The sequence below is a fragment of the Orcinus orca genome, chromosome 10 (genome assembly GCF_937001465.1).
Source record: "Orcinus orca chromosome 10, mOrcOrc1.1, whole genome shotgun sequence".
Lineage (NCBI taxonomy): Eukaryota > Metazoa > Chordata > Mammalia > Artiodactyla > Delphinidae > Orcinus > Orcinus orca.
In genome coordinates, this window is record NC_064568.1 from 1,014,261 (window position 1) to 1,035,750 (window position 21,490).

The window sequence follows — 21,490 nt, forward strand, 5'->3', positions numbered from 1 at the left end:
AATCTCACCTCTCCCAGCAGTAATGAGAAACCCCTCCACCCCCAGTGTTAGAGGAGGGCTAGTGGGGAACCTGCACTTCCACCCCAACTGGGCAGTGATGAGGCGGTGTCCCCTCTCCCCCACCAGAACAGTGTCAGAGGAAGCCAGATAAGACAGAGGTTTAAATAAGGCCCAGAATCTCATACCATAACCCCCAAAAATCCAGGTTTCAATTGCAAACCACTCTTCATACCAATATCCAGAAAGATCTCAACTTGAATGAGAAAAAGCAATCTACAGAAACCAACCCCAGAGGATATAGAAGTTAGTACTATCTACCAAAGATTTATTTATTTATTTATGGCTGTGTTGGGTCTTTGTTGCTGCACGCGGGCTTTCTCTAGTTGTGGCAAGCGGGGGCTACTCTTTGTTGTGCTGCGCGGGCTTCTCATTGCGGTGGCTTCTCTTGTTGCAGAGCATGGGCTCTAGGCACATGGGCTTCAGTAGTCGTGGCACATGGGCTCAGTAGTTGTGGCTCACAGGCGCTAGAGTGCAGGCTCAGTAGTTGTGGCGCACGGGCTTAGTTGCTCCACAGCATGTGGGATCTTCCTGGACCCAGGATCAAACCCGTGTCCCCTGCATTGGCAGGCGGATTCTTAACCACTGCACCATCAGGGAAGTCCCTACCAAAGGTTTTAAAGCAGCCATTATGAAACTCCTTCAACAATGAACACAGTTGGAACAAATGAAATAATAGAAAGTCTCAGCAAGGAAATAGAATATGTCAGGAAGAGCCAAATGGAAAATTTATTTATTTATTTATTTATTTATTTATTTATTTTTCAAGTGGAAATTTTAGAACTAAAAATGCAATAATCAAAATTTAAAACTCAACAGGTGGGCTCAACATCAAAGGGGAGGGGACAGAGGAATAAATCAGTGAACTTAAAGATAAAACAATAAAAATGACTCGATCTGAACAACAGACTTTAAAACAGACTTTAAAAATGAGCAGAACCTAAAGGACCTAAGAAACTATTAAAAAAAAAAAAAATCTAGCATTTGTGTGATCCAGAATCTCAGGAAGAAAAAAAAGATGAGGGTGGGACTGGAAAAGTTTTTAAAGAAACACTGGCTTAAAAATTCTCAAATTTGGCAAAAGACATGAATCTACAGATTCAGGAAGCTGAGAAAACCCCAAAAAGGATAAACCAAATGAAATCTATGCTGAGACGTAGCATATTGCAACTTCTGAAAACTAAAGACAAAGAAAAAATCTCAAAAGCAGTAAGAGAAATGACATCTTAAGAATAAGGGGAAAACAATGTGATTGAAAGCAGATTTCTCATCAGAAACCATGGAGACCAAAAGGAAATGGCAGACATTCTTCAAGTGCTGAAAGAAATGTCAACCCGGAATCTTATATCCAGTGAAAATATCCTTCAGGAATGAAAAAGAAATCAAGACATTCTCAGAAGAAAGAAAACTGAAAGAATTTGTCACCATCAGACCTACCCTAAAGGTCCAGCTACACAGCCGGTGTGGGTTCCTGTGCCTGGGCTCGGGTGGGGCAGACGAGGGAGGAGCAGGCCTCGTGCGGGCTCTAGGATTCCAGCTCAGGCAACGGGTTGGATGGCGGACCCCTTGCTGACCTGGAAATGCTGGGGCGTGGGGCCGGGGGTCTTGGAGTCCTTCCTGCCTGCCCCCTGCCGTCCCCCCGTGCCAGGCCTCTCCCCGCAGGGCCACCACTTCTGTGTTCCCAGCAAACCAGTTTCTCCGCGACCCTTAGCTCTGGCGGGACAGAGCGTGCTTACATCTGTGATGAAACAGAGGAATGGCAGTAATCTATGCTCAGGTGCGGAAACGCAAGGGCTTCTCCCGGGGCAGGCGGTGCCGACGGCACCTCGAGTCTCTGCTGATTTGAGTTATTTCACTGAGCACGTATTATGCTACAGTGAGAACCACAGCAACGAATTTTTAAGCAGCTGGAATTTCTAAACTTTTCCTTTTGGAATAACTTGAGTTTGAACAAGGAGGCACAAAGCTAGGAGCTTCCCGAACGCGCTACGTGACCGGGCGCGTTGATCGTGGCTAAGAAATGAGGTCGGTGGACACTGCTGACTGAAGATTCTCCATGTCTCCCACCGCGTCCTCCTTCTGGCCCGGGGTCCCGTCCAGGACCCCACCTGGCCTCCTGGTCCCTCCGGGCTCGTCCTCCACGAGTCCCTCAGGGCCTGCTGACCCTCTGGAAGAGCGCGGCCCGGTTACTCTGTAGGACGTCCGTCCCTCAGCTTGCGTTTGTCTGTCACTTTCTCGCAATTCCACCGAGTTGTGGGTTTGCAGACAGAAGACCCAGAGACGGGCGACCCCATCACCTCACGTCAGGGGTCCTGAGACACAGGCGTGTTGACCTTGAGCACTGGTTAAGGTCCTGTCTGCCGGGACCCTCTGCTGTCAGGTTTTAGCTGGTTTTCAAGCAGTGTAGGATTCCACAGGGGCGGGGGATGGAGTGGCCGGGGAGAGGCAGGGCAGACGGGTCACTGAGGGCCTTGACTGTGGGCTGGGACCTCGTCTCAGAGGCAAAGGGGAGCCTGAGGAGGGCAGAGCCGAGATGTCCAGGTGATGGGGCGGAAGCAGGAGAAGATGGAGGTCAAGAGCAAGGGAGCAGCAAGGACGAAGAGGCCTCCGTGTAGAGCTTCTGTCGCCAGAAGGAGCGGGAAGTCAGGGGCTAGGGGCTGCCCTGCCGGAGGATGCCGCGGGCCCGCGGCCAGCCCCACCTCCTCCCGGCGGCCCTGAACAAACAGCTGCCCCCCATGTAGGCTCCCTTGTGCCCTGGGCCTTGGGACCCCCAGGTGAGGATGAAGGTTCAGGGCTTCGTCCTGAACCTTCCCGGGTGTCCCGACCCAGTGGCACAGTCAGTGGTCGGACCAGGCCGGTGGGGCACCGTGGAGCCCAGAGCTGAGTCTTTCCCCAGATCCCGCAGGCCCTTCCCCAGTCTAGCCATCAGAGGTGAACGGTCTGCCCTCCTCCACCCGTCCCGGAGCCCCCTGCCCCCGGCCTCTGCCCCGAGCGTGGAGTGTGGGTGGGTGGCAGGTTCTGTCCCGTTACCTTTCGCCGTGTGGAGCAGAGTTTGGGAGGGACGTTGTGCTTCCTCCGGCTGTGGGTGGAGGATGGACTGCTGGGGGCCTGGGGGTGCGGGGGGGTGGTCCCAGGAGGAGCCCCGTCATCCAGTGGGAGGGAGGCCGCTTGGACTCGGGGGACGGCGTGGAGCTGGCGGGGGCGATTCTGCGTGCGTCTGGGGCAGGGTCGGAAGGCGCCGCCACTGGCTTGGCTGCAGGCTTTGGGGGTGAGAGTGCTCAGGAAGAACTGGGGGCGGTTGGCCTGCCGCTGGCTGCAGACGGTCTCAGCCCGCTCCCCGGGGGCCGCAGGGGGGCAGGGACGGGGTGCGGGGCAGATGAACACTTGTAAAGGGAGTGGATGGGCTGCCTCGGTCCTGTGCCCGTGGCCACCAGTGGGACACCGTGGGCTCCAGGCTGCGGGCGTGGGCCCCGGCCCAGGCGGCAGGAGGCCGGCCTCGCGGGGGCTGTGCCGGCGGCTGAGAGCGCCGCCTCCCTCCGGGAGCCCACGCAAGTCGAGGATCATTGGTGAGCAGAGCGTATCACTAAGTGCTAAACTGTGGCTGCAGGAGTGCCAGGTGGGGGAGTCGTGCCAGGCGGGGGCGCTGGGGCCGCCGCTCGTGCCCAGGGGGCTGCCGATCAGGGGATGGGTTCAGGGGGGCAGAGCAGAGCAGGGGGTGCAGATGTGGAGGCCCCCCTCCCCACAGGAGCAGCGTGGGTGCAGGCTGGGCGAGCGCTGGGTGGTCTCGGTGGGCCTCAGCAGCCCCACCTGTGAAATGGGTTTCTCCGAGCGCCCCGTCTGTGTCCAGATGCCAGCACAGGGTCTGGCTCACCAGGGATGCCCGGACAGAGGGACACACAGGCAGACAGACAAGAAAGAGACTTTCAAATAAACAAATGGCTGGCCTCGCGCCTCCCTGTCCCCTCCCCTCACCCCCCGCCCACAGAAGCCCCGTCCAGAGCAGGTCCTCCCCTTCTTGTCCTGCGGTGAGAGGCAGGCAGCCTGGTGGCCCAGGGCCTGGCCGAGTCCCAAGGGGCCTGTGCGGCAGGACGTCCCCACTGAGGCCTTCAGAAGCTGAGAGTGCTGGGCCCACCCCAGCGCCTTAGGGAGCCAGGGTCAAGGGGAGCCTTTCCAGGGGCTCAAGCAGACGGCTGTGGGCGCTGGAGCAGAGGGGGCCTGGGCTGGAAGGGGGCGGGGAGGCGGGGGCCGCGAGGGTCACGGGCGGCCCGCCCCAGGGCAGCCAGACAGATGCTGGATCCTGGGCACCGTGCCCCCAGCGCCGCGAGGGAGCCCGGCGGCAGGAGGCTGCCCCCCTTAGCAGCGCTGTGTTTGCAGCCTGGCTCAGCAGGCCGGCCTGTTAAACAAATATTGTGACAGGCCCCTCCTGCACTCAGGGACAGCGGCTGTCACCAAGGCCACCGTCCCAGCACAGCCTCTCCTTCCAACGCCGAGGCAAAACGCTCGCCTAAACCACCCCAACTTGGCCGCGGCCGAGGGAGACACACCGCACGTGGGGGCAGGGCGCGGGCACAGGGCCACCGCCGCGCTCGGGCCTCAGCTCCACGCACAGGCGGGAGGGACACAGCATCTGTTTATCCACCCGGCGACGGGAGCAAACACGTAAAACCACGAGGTAGAGGGGACAGAGTATGACAGACGGGGGCCGGGGAAGGCGTCTCTGAACTTCAGGGAGGAGACTCAAGGGAAGCAAAGGGGCCGACGGGGGCCCCGGGGAACAGCATCCAGGCATGGGGAACAGCAGGTGCGAAGGCCCCGGGGCAAGGCTGGCCTGGCACGTTCTGGGGCTGAGTGGGAGAGGGCTACGTGTGGCTGAAGTGAGAGTACGGGGACAGATGGCGTGGGCTTTTCCTCTGAGGAAGGGGAGTGCGGCGGGTGTGGGTCTGAGCCCTCTGGCTGCCAGGGGAGCAGAGGCAGGAGCAGGGTGTGTCAACAGCCCAGTGGAGAGGGAGGGGCAGTTCAGAGCAGAGGGAGGCTGCAGGGGGAGGGGCCGGGGTTTCTTTGGAGACCGGGTGTGGGGAGGAGGGGAGGGGAGAGCTGGGGAGACCCCACTGGTCCTAGGCTTCCTGAATTTCCTCATTCATTCGCTCAGTCATACTTTCGTTTTCCTTCTGTTTTCAGCACAGGAGGAGTGGGGAGAGAAACAAAGAAGTTCACTGCAGCATTAATTAAGCTACAGGACGCAACGGGGGTAACAGACCACTAGACCACGCAGCTGTCCCTCCTCCTCGCCATGCACACGACCCTGGGGCCCTGAGACACAGACCAGGGTGACGGGGAAGGGGGGCTGGGGGTCTAGGTGGCAGGGCACAGGGACGTCTGTCCTCTCGGGGGGGTGACAGACTGAGCCCCCTCCTGCCCTAGCTCAGGCCAGGACCGCTCTTCCCCATCCTCTGCCCCCTCCATCCACAAGGCTGCCAAGGGGCAAATCTCAGTCCTTCAGTGGCTGCTGGGGCCTCGGGACCAAGCCCACGTCCTCAGCCCGGCGGTCCAGGCCTCCTAGGCCCCGCGGCCTCGTGCCCAAGCTCCCTCCCCATGACACAGCAGCCTCACAGACTGGCTGCCCTTCCCCAAGGCTCTCTGCTCCCACTCTCCTCCGGATCTTTGCCGCACTGTCCGTGGTCCCCCTCGTCCTTCAGGTCTACGTTCAGTGTCGCTGCCTCGGGCCCCCTCACTCCCCGCCACTGACAAGGCTGGTCAGGGGCCACTCCAGCTGCCTTTTGAGCCTGTCCCCGCCCCTCTCTTCATGCAGCCCTGGTCCCAGCCTCACTGTGTGACTGTGGGCAGGTCCCCTGCCCTCTCTGAGCCTCCAGGGAAGGGCTGAACCCCAGGGTCTGTCAGCCCAGCCGGTCCTAAATCCACACTTCTCCTTGCAGGGCCCAGCAGCACCTGGCAGGACGGGGCTGCAGCCGTGGGAGAGCTGAGCCCACCACGGTGGTACAGCTGAGCAGCGAAGTTCAGTATCTTTGAACAAAGCCTGCAGATGGACCTCGGCTGCTGGGGAGGCCAGCCAGCTCTTACACTGCCACGCAGGGACTTCCCACTAATTGGATCCCCAGGGAAGGAGAGCGGCCACCATCCCCAGCCACCGCGCCCATCCACTCACTCACTCATTCATTCACTCACTGAGAACCTGCAGTGCAGCCGAGTGCACCCAGCTCGGCTCTGGGGACCCTGGGGTGAACAAGATAAAGCCCGGCCCAGAGGCAGCGCGCCCACCCTCGGGTAGGGCCTGGTCACTGCGGCGGAAGTGTCTGGACTTTGTGCGGAGTGCGCTGGGAGCGTGGAGGGTAGGGCCTGCTGTGACCCTCTCCCACGACTGTGCACAGCCCTCCCAGCCCTCTCACACCCTCTGGCCCAGCCTGTCCCCCTTCAGGTGGGAGAGGGGAGAGGCTCTGGTCGGGCCCCGCCCCAGCCCGCCTGCGTCACACTTGGCCTTGTCCCTCGTCTCTGCCCCTCCCCCCCCGCCCCCTGCCATGCAGCATCTGAGGTTGCCGCCCTAGGCCGCCTGTGGTTGGGCCCACTGGCTGCTCCGCTGACGAGGGGCATGTACGCTAGGGATTCTCTGAGGGAATCACCACCTCAGCCCCCGCCCCCGTGATCCCACCGCTGTCTGCTCACTTTCCTGCCCCAGAATCCCACCCCCAGGCTTCCAAGACATGGATCCAGAGGCCCTACAGCCAGAGACCCCAGAGGGGGCCAACCCTGAGGGGGCCCTGAGAGCCACTCAGCTAGCTGTTCCCAGAGCCCGGGAGGGGCGCTGTAAAGGTGTGCGTCCGTTCCCAGAAGCCCTGGCCCCGAGCCCCAGCCTGCCCGTGTTTACCTGTGCGACGGCGGCAGCCTCAGTGTGCCCGGCTGCTCCCTGGGGTGGTCGTTGTGAGGCCCTGTGAGGCCCCTCCTAGCTCACGCACCTGCTGTCTCAGGAGAGAAGCAGTTCGTCTCTGGATTCAAACTCAGCCACCTCTGCTTCTCCCTGTGTGACCTTGGGCAGCTGGCTTAGCCGCTCCGAGACTCAGTTTCCCCATCCATAAAATGGGGCCATAATTCACGGGGTTATTATGAGACGCCGTCAGGCGGGTTGAGGAAAGCGCACAGCACACAGTAAGCCCTCGTCCTGAGCTGACCTGTGTCCCCCTCCCCAAGGGCTCAGGCCAAGGTCATGGCCAGTGTCCAGAGAAGGCTGGGCCCCAGGCCACCTGATCCAGTGTCTACTTGCCTGAGCAGCAGAGTCCCAGCTTGAGGTCACCTTGACCCCTGACTTACTGAGTCTGTGCCATGTGCCACGCACCCTGGTCCGCTGTGGAGAGCCGGCCAGTGGAGACTGAGACTGGGAGGGGCTGCCCCAGGTCTCCTAGGGGGTGTGTATTGCGGGAGGGGGCACGCAAAGCAGAAACAGGCAGGTAGGAATTGGGGCTACTGGAGATCCGGTGCGGAGAAGCGTCCTGAGGAAGGTACGTTAGAAAGGGGGGTGGGGCGGGGTGGGGGGCGTGAGTCCCGGGAAGGTCATGGGGGGAGGGCAGGTAGTGCCTGCGCAGGGAGCTTTGAGACTGCTGGAAACGGCAAGAAGGCGGAAGAGAGATGTGCGGACCTCAGGAGAAGTCGGCGGAGGAGGTGACGTCAGCCGGGCAGGGCCTCTGCAGGTCTGCAAGCCACCGCATCGGGATTCTATTTTAAGGTGACAGGAGCCCCCGGTGGGTTCCAAGGCAGCTCAGCGGTGGGGGGCGGGGGGGCTATTTCACTGCGAGGCCCGCGGCCGGCCCCGCCCTGCCCTGGCTCTGACTCCAAGCCCACAGCTCCCGGCAAGAAGATGAAGCCGGAGGGAAGGCCTGGGGGCCGGTGGAGGGAACGGGCTGGGGTCTGGGGATGTGGGCGCGAGGTGGGGTCGGGGTGGGGCACAGGCTGGGGCCTGGGTGGGATACCAGGTGGGGACCGGGGTGCGGACACAGGCCGGGGTGCCGAGGGCGCAGCAGGGCGGTGCCGGTGCACCGGGGCAGCAGCGCGCCTGCCCGACCCGCGGGGTCCGAGCGGAGGGTCCGCGGGCCTGGGCCCGGCTCTGCCCCGTCAGCTGCAGCCCCGCAGCCCCGTGGCGGAGCGAGCGGACAGACCGAGCGCGCCGTGGCCGGTGCGACACCTCCCCCTGCCGGCCGCGCCAAGCATCGCGCCGCTCTGCGCCGGGAGGGTTGCGGGGCCGCGGGGGGCGCAGGACGTGAGACCCACGCCGGGCTGCGAGGCGAGCGCGAGGAGGAGGCGCGCCCTGTCCCCTCGGACAGCCTCTCCTGCCCTGGGTCTCGTTCCCAGCGGGGCGGGCGCGGGTCACCCAGTGGGAGTGGCGGTGCTGTCCACGCAGGCCTGCAGGTTGCACAACCTCTGAGCCTCAGTTTCCTCGTCTGTAAAAAGGGGTCATCGTACCCGCACCTGCCTTAGAGACTTCATCTCTCAGACCGTTAAACCCCCTGCCGGAAGAGTGCAAGTGCTAAATTCTCCAACAATTTCTAGACAGTTTTCGTCTAAATCTGCCTTTTTCGTTCATTTTCTCTTAGCTCTGGAGCGAAACACAAGTGACGCTGAACTGCAGAGTCTGGTACGTAAAGATCGTGCATTTTGAGAAGCAAGGACCCTCCAAAGTCAAGCAGCTTTTAGCCTATGGAAAGATGTCCGGACAGCTAAACGTTTAAAATGCACTTAAAGCAAAAGGAAAAAAAAAGTCAAAAGATAAATGTCAAACTGGCGGAAGTGTTTGCAACTCACATCACAGAAGTCTTATATGGGAATCAGCATACTTTCCCTGTAAGGAGCCACGTGGTAGATACTGTCCGCTTCCAGGCCACAGGCTCTACTCAGCTGTGCTCCAGGGGAATTTTATTTATTAAAAACATAATAAGCCAGTGGGCCTGATTTAGCCCACAGGCCATAGTCTGGTCTCATTTAACCAATATATGAAGAGGTCCTAGAAATCAAGAAGAGACAACCCAATAAAAAATGGGGAGAAAACATTAATAGATGGTTTTTAAAAAAGGAAACTCAAAGGCCCTGAACCAATGTGACAAATGCCTGACTTCACGTGTGATAAGAGAAACGGAAACAAAGGACCCAGAGATACCCTGCTTCCCACCAGTACGCACCTCCATCAGGTGTGCACACACCGACTTGGCGACGCCATGGGAAACAGGTCCCTGCCGTGTCGCTGGTGGGAGCACACAGCACGCACCCTCGGGAGGGGACGTTGTTTGTCCAGCAGGCTTTCCCCCGGCCCAGCAACCCACGCCAACCCTGGCCCCTGCAGGCACAGCCGGGTACCATGTTGCCAAGGTTACATCAGGAGGGCCACTGCTGCTGTGTTTGTGATGGTGAAATCACAACCCACCCAGGAGCCGTATAGAAACGCTGCCTCGGACGCCCCCAGGGGAACAGTACGGAGCTGTTAACGGCAACGAGGAGAGTCCTGGCAGGTAAGGGGAAATCTACGTGCCAGTAGACATTAAGGGAAAAAACCGACGTGCAGAACTGGGTGTGGGAGTAAGAGGCCTGTTGGTATGTGTTTGTACTTGTGTAAAGAAACACTAGAAGGATCCCTAAGAAACCGAGCAGGTGTGTAGCCGTTTGGGCAGTGGCGGTCAGGTGCAGGGAGGAGAGAGGGTACTCAGTGTTGAGCATTGCACCTTTGAAGCCCTGTGAGGATGTATATTCCAGTCAGAAGTTTAAAACTCTCAAGTCAGTGCATATGGCTTTGTTGGAGCGAGGGAAAGAAGCCGAGCACAGGAGAGCGTGTACAGGACGCTACGGCTCGTGAGGGAAAGGCACGTTCCCTGATGTGTGGAGCTGCTTTGGAAGGACAGCCCCTCCCCACAGGATGCTGCCGCGGTGGCCTCTGGGAGGAGCTCGGCCAGGGCTGGAGGGAGACACCTTCACCGCTGATCCATTTGGATGGGGGGATTAGTATTTTCTTTCTTTCTTTTTACCATATACGTGTTTCGAAGTTTTCAAGTGAAAAAAAAGGAGGAGAACAAGTGATGGGAGCCCACGGGCTGCTGAAGTAATTCAGCGGCTCCCCAGCGCGGGCTGTGCCTCGAGCTGGGCTCTCTTCTAGGGTTTGCACGTGCTGAGCAAGTGCCACTGCCTCCCTTTTATAGCTGAGGAGACGGAGGCCTGGAGAGGTCAGGGCCTCGCGAGGTCAGGGCCTTGCCTGGCATCACACGCTGGCGGGCATGCTGTCCATCGAGTCCCCAAGACGCCCCCAGGCCGGGTGGAAAACAGACGCGGTCCCACCCTGCTCAGAACTGGAGTTCCCTCTGTAGAAACCTCTCAACGGGTTGCCCTACTTTCCAGGACAGGAAGCTCACCACCTTACAAGGAGGGGATTCCATGGCCAGTTGGTGCCGTTAAAAAGCTCCTCCGGGCTTCCCTGGTGGCGCAGTGGTTGAGAGTCCACCTGCCGATGCGGGGGACGCGGGTTCGTGCCCCGGTCCGGGAGGATCCCACATGCCGCGGAGCGGCTGGGCCCGTGAGCCGTGGCCGCTGAGCCTGTGCGTCCGGAGCCTGTGCTCCGTCCGCAGCGGGAGAGGCCACAACAGTGAGAGGCCCCTGTACCGCAAAAAAAAAAGCTCCTCCGCCCTGGGGGCCACCTGCTCCTCTGTCAGGGAAGCCGCAAGGCACGTGGAGGCCAGAGCACCTGGCGCCAGGCTTCAGGCTGCGCGGTCCTGGTCACAGTTTTGGGTGACTCCCCTTCCCTCCCAGCTCCGACGTGGATAACACGCGCCTTCCACACGAGCGCTCTGAGCTTCACGGGATGCTGCCAGCCCACAGGCAGGCTCCAGCCCGTCCCTCCTCTTTGCTGCCTGCTTTGGCCGTGTTAACCTCTGGTCTTGCCTGAAGTAGCCGAGACTGGGCATACCTCGGGGCCTTCTCACTTACTGTTCCCGCCCTCTGGAAAGCTGTGTGTCTGCATCTTCCCAGCCCCAGCTTCAGGGCAGGAATGTGACCTCCTTGGGGAGGCCTGAGCACTCTGGCTGGCCCTCTTCCCCACCCGTTCCCTTTCCCATCTTCCTGTTTCATCCTGGAATTGTCTCGCTTATTTCTTTGTTATCTGTGTCCCCTGGCTCCGGAGGATGAGGACTTTGTGGATCCCAGTGCCTGGGACGGTGCCTGGCACGTACGTGCTGGGTGTTCATTCGATACATGAGTGCGTGGTTGAGTGCAGGACCTACCGGCTCCCGTGTGCGGGGACGAGCCGGGAGGGGCCGCGGGTCTGAGGGTCTGTCTCTGGGGTCTGTCGCCGGCCCTGCCCTTTCATCCCCTGCTCCCCTGCCCACCATGCAGGGCAGAGGTGAGGCCACGAGGCCACCCTCCCAGAGAGACATCAGGGCTCTGAATTCCATTTAAAACAGTGTAATTGCCTAATTGCTCTGCTCTTCGGTGCAGTTGGTTAACAGAAGCGGCTCTGCAGCCGCCGGGCCAGCCTAGCAGAAAATTGGCAGCTCAGCCGGAGGGAACTGGAGAGGCAGAGCCCTGGGTGGCCACTGCTCCCTGCTGCCCGCCCGCCTGGCCCCACCCGAGCTGAGCCTGGCACGGAGAGCACGTGTGGGCCCGGCGGGCGCTGCTCAGGCATCGCCATGAGCAGGTGCTCGTGCTAACGTGTTCGGACGCCCCTGCTGTGTGCTAACCTGAGACGTGTGTGCTTCCTTTTTCCTTAATGTTTCCGTCATGCTTTCGAACAGGGAGCACATGCAAATAACGTTTTGATTCAAGGTGTGGACGGGTTTGCAGCTTCCACGAGCCTCACTTTTCCACCCTGATCCCGGACACCTGTCCCCGCCCCAGACATGGGCCGCGGTGTGTCCTGCAGGTCCTCCCAGAGATGGTTTACGTTCCTGCGTGCGCGAAAACTGGTTTATACAAAATGATCACGCACCATAAACACTGTTCTGCTTTTTTTCCCACTTACTGTATCGTGGAGTCTGTTCCTCACCCGGTGTACCTGGGGGCCCTCCCTGGTCACAGTGGCAGCAGTGTCCCCGCCGGACACCACGGCTGCCCCAGCTGCCTGCCATTAAGGCAACGCTGTGACCTCAGTCTTTATTCACAGCTCATGGTCGCACACGGGAGGGTAGGTGTGTGCAGACGCCATGTTCATCTTCCAATTCGGGTTTGTTTTTCTCACCCACAAAGCGTCACTCGCTTCCTGCAGGGACGGAAAGCCCCACAGCCCTGCTTCCTTACTGGTCCTCACTCGCTTTACACAAATGGGCTCAGAGCGTTTAGACTGTTCTCAAGCTGCGGCCTTTTCTTCACGTGACGGTAAACAAGGCTGCTCTTCCCGAGGAAGGGATCCGCCTGCATTTGGTCCGAGGGCTGAGCCCATCGTGCTCTCCTGCCACGTTGGAATCCAGAGTGCTGCCAGCTTGTGAGCTGCGCTGCAGGGAAACTCCCTGAAGCTGAGTCTCGGCCCACACCCTTCATTCTGTCCTTCGGGCAGCTTCCCAGAAGTGGAATTTCTAGCTCAAGAGCTGCACATTTTTGAAATGTGTGTGTGTGTTTCCGTTGTGTGTCTCTGGGCCGGTGCCCGCAGGCTCATGCCTGCAGCTGCAGTGGCTTTGCACACTGGGCGTGTGTGCTTGCCCTCCACCCTGTCTCAGAACCGCTCAGAGCCGCCGCCTCTGCCCGACAGCTGGGAGAATACACCAGTGTCTCCGCCCCTGCAGCTGCCCTTCCCTCCGGACTCAGCGCTGGAGGGGCTGCAGACCTCACCCTGGCCCCTGAGCTGGGCCAGCTCTCCTCTGCCCGGATCCTTCCGGTAACCAGGGTCAGACACCCAGCCAGACTGGCCTTAACGACACGGGGAGAAGCCCATGTCATGCAAGTCCAGGACCTCGGGCCCATGTGGATGCGAGCATTGAAAGAAGTCGTCCGGAATCTCCATCTGTCCCTTTGTTCTGGTTTGCTGTGTGCTCTCGGGCCAGCCTCCCGTGTGGAGACAGAGGCACCTGCAATGAAGGGAGGTTCTTTGAAGCTGAGCCCGAACCTCCACCACAGGCGATGCTCCCAGCCCCAGGTGCTCTCAGGCTGGATGTCTGTGCTCCAGTGAACTCCTACTCATCCTGCAAAACTTACCCAATGTCACCTCCTCAGGGCAGCCTTCCCTGGCTCCCACTGGCAAGGTTGGCCGAGGATGGCCCATCTCTGCCCTCTGAGCATCCACCGTCTATCAGTGCTCTGCTCACATCCCTTCATTCCGCGAGAGGGAACTTAGGATGAGGGTATTTTGATCACTTAAGGGATCATTTCGTTCATTCAACCAATACATAGTGACCACTTACCAAGGACAGGGCCTTGTGTCAGGGCCCCCAACAGAGATCGCAGTCACCACATACCATCACAAGTAGATTCAGCCCTACAAAGGCAGTGCGTGAAGGAGAGGCAGCATCATACAGTGGTGGAAAGCACAGCCCGAGCCCCATTGCCTGGATGAGAACCACAGCTCCACCACTGTCCAGTGGCAGGAGCTTGGCCAGGTCACCAAACCTCTGAGCCTCAGTTTTATCGTCTGTAAAATAGGGACAATAATAGCCCCTGGGGAATTCAATGTCTCAAGGATTAAGGGGGCCACTGGAGGTGCAGGACCTTCCAGCAGCCTGGTGCATGGGGCAGGAGCTACAGACATGGCTCTTCTGCAGACACCTGAGTGCAGCCTAAATAAAGAAAGATGACAGTACTGAATGTGCACTAAAATTCCAAATAAAACGTTTTCAAATATGTAAATGAATCCTGAGCTGGGTCTTTTTTTTTTTTTCAATTTATTTATTTATCTTTGGTTGTGTTGCGTCTTTGTTGCTGCATGCGGGCTTTCTCTAGTTGTGGCAAGAGGGGGCTACTCTTCACTGAGGTGCGCGGGCTTCTCATTGCGGTGGCTTCTCTTGTTGTGGAGCACGGGCTCTAGGCACGCGGGCTCAGTAGTTGTGGCTCGCGGGCTCTAGAGCACAGGCTCAGTAGTCATGGCGCATGGGCTTAGTTGCTCCGCAGCATGTGGGATCTTCCCGGACCAGGGCTCGAACCCGTGTCCCCTGCATTGGCAGGAGAATTCTTTCTTTTTTTTTTAACATCTTTATTGGAGTATAATTGCTTTACAATGGTGTGTTAGTTTCTGCTTTACAACAAAGTGAATCAGTTATACATATACATATATCCCCATATCTCCTCCCTCTTGCATCTCCCTCCCACCCTCCCTATCCCACCCCTCCAGGCGGTCACAAAGCACCGAGCTGATCTCCCTGTGCTATGCGGCTGCTTCCCACGCAGGAGGATTCTTAACCACTGTGCCACCAGGGAAGCCCGAGCTGGGTCTTTTACACCCATATATCAGGTGTCATGCCTGTGAGGGCTAAACACAGCGCCTGACTGAGACTTTGTTTCCCGGACCAGGGCTTTGGGTTGTTGATGTTGCTGGCGGGTGAGCCCCAGCGGGAGGGGCAGCGAGAAGGGCGAGCGCGTGGCGGCCGCTGATTCTGGTGTCGGGTGGGAAGTTCCCAGGCCACGTCGCCAAGCTGAATTAGAGTTCACAGCTGGAGCCAAAATAATAGCCCATACAATTCCTGATGAATTTAACTCAATGGCTGTAAAACAAGATGACTCAGTAACCATAAACATTCAGAGCCACGAGCCATCTCCTTCCGTCCGTGTCTGGCAGGTTAGCGCTGGGAAGCTCAGAGTCACAGGGGCCCACAGACCAGGGTGCTGGAGCCCAGCCAGGGAGGTAGGCTCCAGGGAAGGCAGGTGAGGAGGGCGGGGCCTCTGGGAGCTGGGGGCGGGGACGGGGAGGGCACAGAGGGACAGAATCGGAGCTGCATTTTCAAAGAGCCTCTGGCTTCAGCCTGCAGAGGGGATGGGAGGGGTGCGGTGGTCGCGTGGACGACGCCATAGCTGGAAGTAGAATGCACGGGACCTGGTGACGGGACGGTTGTGGAGGTGAGGGGCGGGCGGTGTCAGGAGGCCCGTCAAGGCCTGGCTTCTGGAGCTGGGGGGCAGGGGTGCCCTTTGCAGGGGCGGCAGCGTGCTCTCCTTAGCAGGGCGCCAGCTGGCGTTGGGGAGGGGCATGTCACAGGTGAGCCCACCTCCCAGTTTTCTGGGGGAAAGTCCTGCTTTATACCTAGGGTCCCTGTGTAATTATGATTGTGCCCCCTTTCAAAAGGGTCCCTGTTTTCCTCTGAATAATAAATAAATATAAATAAATAACAAATGGATGAGGAGAAGAGGTTCCTCACAGCGGCAGCAACCTGGCAGCCTGGGGTCCTGAACTAGATTCTTTTGCCATAAAGGACATGACGGGGACCATCGGCAAAGCGTGTGTGGGGTCTGAGGCTTGGACGGTGCTGTCGTATCCATGTGCTTTCCTGACACGAGTGCTGGCGTAGTGGTCACGCAGGAGGAGTGTCCGTTTGAGGGAAATACACAAAAAAGCGTCCGTGCCGCTGGGCGTCGTGTCGCCCGTGGCTCTCAGATGGTCCAGGGAAAGAAGTCCTGTGTTCCTTTTCCGTGCGTCTGCACCTGAGACTCGGCGGGTAAAGGTCGCTCTTGGGAGCAGAGTCTGACCAGCACCAGGCTCCCTGACTTCCTGCCTCTGCACCCCCCGCCCCGCCCCAAGCCTCGAGAAGGATTCCCTGCTCAGACGCTCGGTGTGCCCAGCGGGACAGGATCAGAGAGGTCAGGTCTGTGACACGCCTTCAGCGCCCCCCAGCGGCCGAGGGGTCAGGCTGCGGCTGTTCTGAGAAGTGCCGAGAATTCCAGGCGCACGAACGTCCTCTGGGGGCCCCCCGAGCAGGGCCGGTCAGCACATCTCCGGCAGCCACGCGTGCTATCACTGTGCCACCGGCGCCCCAGGAAGTGGGGAGGAGCCACGCAGCTGCCACAGCCCCGTCGGGCCCCGCCCTGGGGTCCAGGCCGTGGGTCTGTCCCACATCCTGGACCCCGCCCTGGGGTCCAGGCCGTGGGTCTGTCCCACGTCCTGAGCTGTTTGGTCTCAGGACTTCTTTACACTCAAAACCATTGAGGGCCTCGAAGAGCTTTTGTGGCTTGGAGTTTGGTCTACCAACATTTACATATTCGAAATTATATACTCAAAGTTTAATTTCAATCACAACCAAAGCACACGTGCCTTTGGCCATCAGAGCTATGACATTACCACACGCTGGTCTGGAAAATTCTACGGTGCACTCGTGAGAGGATGAGAAAGGCTGGAACATCTCACACTCCTACGAAGATGGCTTTGACCTCAGGGACCCCTAGAAGGGTCTCAGAAGCCCTGAGGGGTGAGGACCCCAGTGTGAGAGCCCCTGGCCTGTGCCCTGATCGCCACCATCGACCATCAGGAGAAGTTTGGAGCTGCAGACGCGGACGCCCGTAACCCCAGCAGCTCCGTCCTCTGGATCCGCCCGAGAGCCCCTCGAGGGCACGTGGGAACCAGTCAGAGGTGGGGTGTGCATCGGGTTGCCGCTCGCTTCCACGGTTTGGAGACAACCTGAAAGACAGAATTGACAAGTGGACGATGCTCTGTTTACACAGCGGAGTGCTGTAGGAAGTATCGACGTAGGAGAAGTCCCCCACACAAAACTGAGTGAAAAAAATCAAGTCGGGGAAGAAGAGCTCAGAATGAAGCCGGTTGATTGACTCAAAGCACATTGTCTGCGGACACACATACGTGTGCCGCGGGGATAAACACGAAGTTCAAGATGGCGGGAAAGTGGTTACCTGGGGGTTGGGGCAGAGTCAGGAGGGAGGCGACACGGGGGCTTTCGCTGTATCCGTGATGCTCAATTCATAAAGTTGTTTTCAAAACACCATCCAGGGACTGTGGGGAAATGGAAAAGAGACGAGCTGGCGGTGCGTCACCAGCTACCCATGGTCTTTGTGTCCCGGGGTACGTGGCGGAGACCGCCAGCTGCCTCCCTGACCCCCCTTTTCTTTCTTTCTCACTGATCTACTGGGGGCAGCACGTACCAGCTCAGAAAAGAAGAGGAAACCCTGCCGCGTTCAGCCTCCCTCGCGGCACGGCGGCCACCAGGGCACACGGCGGTCATTCAGCGCAGCCTGTGGGAAGCTCCCCAGGCACAGGGGACAGTGGCAGCCCTGGCTCCCCTCCCCCACCTCTTCCCGCCCATGGGCCCCCTGTGTTTATGAGGAGGATGAGAGCCAGAGTTTGGAAGGGGAAGAGCAGGAATGTTCCGGAAGGCCACCCTCACCGGGGCTGTTGGATGACTCCGGGGGGGTGCTACCACCCATGCCAGGCAGACCAACTCGGGGCAGCCCTCGGCCCCCGTCCCGGGCAGGCCCGGCCCCAGGAGGACCGTGTCTTCAGGGCCGCTCTCCAATCTTCCCGATTCGACCCCGGCCAAGTGGAACTGATGCTGCGTCCGGGGGCCTCCTGAGAGCAGCCCAGCTTTAAACGCTCTTCACGGTGGGTGGTGATTGGGTCTTGATTTGCTGAATGATTCAGCTGAGTCACCACCTGCAAACAATATGAGAAATAAAACGCTGGCCACGCTCGGGCGCCCCGCGCAGCCCCTGCTCCCGGGGCCGATGACACGGGCCGCTCCCCGCAGGCGGCTCCGGCACCCCGGGAGGTCCTGCCTGGAAGGGAGCTGCTCGGTGCCAGGCCCTGCACGGGGTGGGCCTGGGGGCTGCGTGGAGGCCAAGGAGGCACGGCAGCAGCACGTTCCACTGGGGGATCCGCCCGCGAGGGGCCTGCCAGGGTCACAGGTGGGGAACAGCGGAGCTGCACCAGGAGCCGCTGGGGCGGCGCACGGCCGAACGGACCCAGCGCTGCCACAAACACCAGGGGCTCCCTCTACCCCCAGGCAGCCCGCCGGGTGTCCTCTGCACCGCCCCCCGGACTGGCCTGGCCTGGCCTGGCTACACAGCCTCCTCGCCTTGGTCTGATGGCCCCAGCAGCAAGGCTCGGAGCCCGTCTCCTGAGGGAGGTGCGTCTGTGAGCCTGGGCAGCAGGCCCAGGGCTGGAGGCCTGAGGTCAGATGGCATCCGCCTCTGGTGGCCGTGTGACCTCTGTCCCTCTGCTGCTGCGTCTGTAAAGGGGGCATTGTGTCAGTGTGGGGTCCAGAACACAGGACCTCGGGATGTGACCGTATGTGGAAACGGGGGCGTTTAAGGAGTTGTTAAATGTAAATGGGGCCATCAGGGTGGGCCGTAATCCAATCTGACTGTGTCCTTGTGGGCGCAGGGACCCCAGGGATGTGCACACACAGGGGACACGGCCAGCACGCCCAGGACAGAAGCCTTGGGAAAAGCCAGCCCTCGATCTTGGAGGTCCAGCCTCTACAACTGTAAGCAGCAGATGTCTGTGGTTCACGCCCCTCCCTGCGCCCATGGGATCCATTACAGCAGCGGAGCAGACACATACACCGTGGTCCTGGTCGCCCTGTCACCTCCAGGGCTCCTGGCCACAGGACCTGCAGGTTTCAGAGCTGCAGTGTCAGAGCCACACCCGGGCTGCGGGACCCTCTGCAGCAGCTGAGCGCTCTGGGCCCTAAACCCACAGGGGGGCCATCTTATCTGCAGCCGGGCCTCACCCGTGCCTGGTCCCCAGGGCTCGGGGACGGAAGGACCTCACTCCAAAGGGAATCCCACCTGTGTCTTCCCACAAGCCCCTGCTGCCTCTGTAGCCCAAGGCATCTGGAAACAAAGTCAGAGGTCGTCCACCAGCCGCAGGCTCCCTCAACAAGTGAGCCCAGGCCCAAACTCCCTCTGATGGGGAGGGAGAAGGGTGGGCTCAGGAAGGAAAAGTCACAAATTGGTGTCTGGAAATATCCTGTCTCCCTCATGTGACACCTTGGGGGACACTTTCGGATTTTCACGTGTTTCCCTTAGGATCGGGATTGCCGTAAACAGGGTAGTCTTCCGTGTATGAGAATTCTGTTCTATCGTGTAGTAGCGCTGTGCTGGTGTGGCAGCGCCATCGTCATTGGGGACAGGGCTTGTTTTGTCTTTCTGTTTGACCATCCTTGTTGACTAGCTTCCCGAAGTCGCCTCATCACCCAGGCTGGCTGCTGGAGTCAGTCATCACGTCTGCATTCCCGGAAGCAGGAAGGAGAAGGCAGGAGGACAAAGGAGCACATCTCCGAGCTCAGTCAGCTCCCTTTAAGCAGCCTGTGCTGAAGAAGTCTCACACTCCTGCTAACATCCCAATGACCAGGACTTAGTCACCTGAGTGAACGTAAAGGGGCAGGAATGTCACCTTCTATCTGGTGCTTCACTGACCCTCCAAGCGTCCTGACGCAGTTACTGAGGGAGGGAAGATGAATATCATGTGGCCACCGGTCACCCACAGCCCTGTGTCACTGATGAGGAAACAGGGTCAGAGAGGCATGATGTCAAGGTCCATGGGCTGTGAACAGCAGGAGGCCGTAAGATTGGAACGTGGAGCCAATATGGTGGACTCGTCATCCAGAGCGCCCCACATCCTGGCCACTCGTCGGCATGAGGTCTGTTCCCACCCAGACGCGGCACACGGGGTGCGGTTCCAGGAGAACAGACATGAGCACGGACTTGTGGAACCACCGAGAATTTGAACAGCACATGGCACCGGTGAGGCTGTGCTCATGGGGGTCAAAACTGGTACAGCCTCTTGGAAGGGTGTGTCGGTTCAGATTAGGTTCGATTATGAGTGAGAGAAAAATCCAAAGTGGTTTAAGAAAGACAGAGGTTTACCTCTCTCTCACATCCAACAGGTCATCCAAAGGAGGAAGTCCAGGGCTGTTAGGGGTGCACTAGTGTCGGGGACCTCGTCTGCTTCTACCTTGACGCTCTGCCATGAGAGGCTCCCACTCCAAGATCCCCCGATGATTCAAGATGGCTGCTACAACTCCAGCCATTGCAACCACATCCCAGTTTGCAAGAAAGAAGAGCCGATCCTTTCTCTTCAAGGAAGGTGCACACACACTGACATCCCACTGGCCAGGCCCTGCAAGGAAGGCTGGAAAATGGAGTCTTTGTTCCAGGCAGCTGTGTATCCAGCTACAAGTCACGTGTCCTGTGACAGCGGAAGGAAAGGAGAACACGTACTGGAGGACGGCGATTAGTCTCGCGGAAGACTGCGAGACTAATTAACTCACGAGTGAAGGCTGTGCTCCAGCAATCCCACCTGTGTGAGTTATTTGTAAGGATTTGGGTTGCTGCACTGTTTGTTGTTGCAAAACGTATTAGGAACCAAGGTCCCTCCCAAGGGGACTGGGTAAATCGATTGCCGCGTATCCAGAACGTTCGCAGCTCTCCCACCTGACGTGGAATGAGCCCAAGACCAGGTGTTAGCGTGGGAAATGAGCTAGACATTCACGCTCCCAAACTAGGGGTGACGTGCATACACGCGTGTGAACACAGGTGCTCCTGGAAGGTTAGGAAGACCCCGGCCTTGCGGTGCTTCTGGGGAGGGGGGCAGGGAGACGGGGTCAGAGCAGCGGAGGTTCCCCCAGCCTCCACGGTCCACCAGCTGCCCTGCAACGGGCGCCAGGCCTCCTGTGCTGCCCCCTCTACCGAGTCACCACACGGAGCCAACGCAGGCTGCCGCCGTGCCGTCTTAGACGCAGCCCGTCAACGCTGCCGATGGGGAACCCAGCTCTGGATCTGAGGACCAGTTCCTCCCTGTCTGGCCCCCCCACACCTCCCCGGCTCGGAATGCCCCGCTGGCTTCCCTCCCCACCTAACAGGCTTCTGTGAGAGCTGTGGGGTGGCAGCCGGGCCGGGCACGGCGAGGAGCCTGCAAGAGCGCCCTGGCAGCCCCGCGGGCCCCAGAGTCCAGGTCGCTGGCTGTGCCCACACCAGCTGACAGCCCTGGATCCGGGGAGCCTGGCCGCTGGCCCCCCAGTCATGAGTGTGTTGGAGCTGGTGCCCTCGGTGCCCTCCTGAGAAAGAAGGTGGGCAGTGGAGGGGGAGCGCGGCCTGGCCCTCAGCCCCCCAGGGCCCCGGGCTTTATTCGGACCTGTCCCCACTTTCAGCTCATCACATCCATGATTATGAACATCAGTCCCCGCATCCTACCTTCCGAGGGCCTACTACGTGCCGAGCACTATTCCGGTCCCTAAAAATAATGCCTGTGGTCACCGTCGCTCCACCACCACGTGCCAGCCAGCCACACCTGCTCTCCGCTAACCCTTACGAACATCCCTGTGAGACAGGCCTTCTTATCCCCATGTCACAGATGCAGAAACGGAAGCTGCAGGAGGGGAATGCTGCCCGGGATAACAGAGCGTGAGGGGCAGACAGGACAGCGCACAGGAACCACGGTTCTTTCCACGGCCGTCCCCTCTGCTCCGACGGGGCCTCGCAGCAGGTACGCCGGGCTCCCAGTGCAGAGGGGCACCCCGGCCCCGGTATCCCC

At 59.5% G+C, this 21,490-nt stretch overlaps 1 protein-coding gene and 2 long non-coding RNA genes across 5 annotated transcripts; 1 reads left to right on the top strand and 2 right to left on the bottom strand.

Annotated features, from left to right (window-relative positions):
• Positions 1–330: 330 nt before the first annotated feature.
• Positions 331–5,563, bottom strand: LOC125965532 (nascent polypeptide-associated complex subunit alpha, muscle-specific form-like). Its single transcript, XM_049715527.1, has 2 exons — positions 3,088–5,563; positions 331–2,677 (listed from the first exon to the last, which is right to left on the bottom strand). The coding sequence occupies exons 1-2, from the start codon at positions 3,619–3,621 to the stop codon at positions 2,630–2,632; spliced, it is 582 nt and encodes a 193-aa protein (XP_049571484.1). The 5' UTR covers positions 3,622–5,563; the 3' UTR covers positions 331–2,629.
• A 2,063-nt stretch (positions 5,564–7,626) lies between these two features.
• LOC117198628 (uncharacterized) lies at positions 7,627–21,442 on the top strand. 3 transcript variants are annotated; one of them, XR_007479530.1, is made up of 3 exons: positions 7,627–7,805; positions 8,655–9,563; positions 21,311–21,442. It is a non-coding gene; the product is annotated as an uncharacterized LOC117198628 (long non-coding RNA). The 3 variants fall into 3 exon arrangements; XR_004479840.2 differs by having other exon boundaries at positions 7,627–7,789; XR_007479531.1 differs by lacking the exon at positions 21,311–21,442 and adding an exon at positions 11,829–13,385 and having other exon boundaries at positions 7,627–7,789.
• LOC117198627 (uncharacterized) lies at positions 14,210–18,002 on the bottom strand. The gene is made up of 3 exons (XR_004479839.2): positions 17,343–18,002; positions 16,852–16,951; positions 14,210–16,621 (listed from the first exon to the last, which is right to left on the bottom strand). It is a non-coding gene; the product is annotated as an uncharacterized LOC117198627 (long non-coding RNA).
• Positions 21,443–21,490: the final 48 nt, after the last annotated feature.

Excerpts from the sequence above, each read along its gene's own strand:
- LOC125965532 (XM_049715527.1), bottom strand. The coding sequence starts at position 3,621 with ATGATCCTCGACTTGCGTGGGCTCCCGGAGGGAGGCGGCGCTCTCAGC. Across the intron at positions 2,678-3,087 it reads TCTGCTCCACACGGCGAAAG|AAGCTCTACACGGAGGCCTC; the intron begins GTAACGGGACAG and ends TTCTGGCGACAG.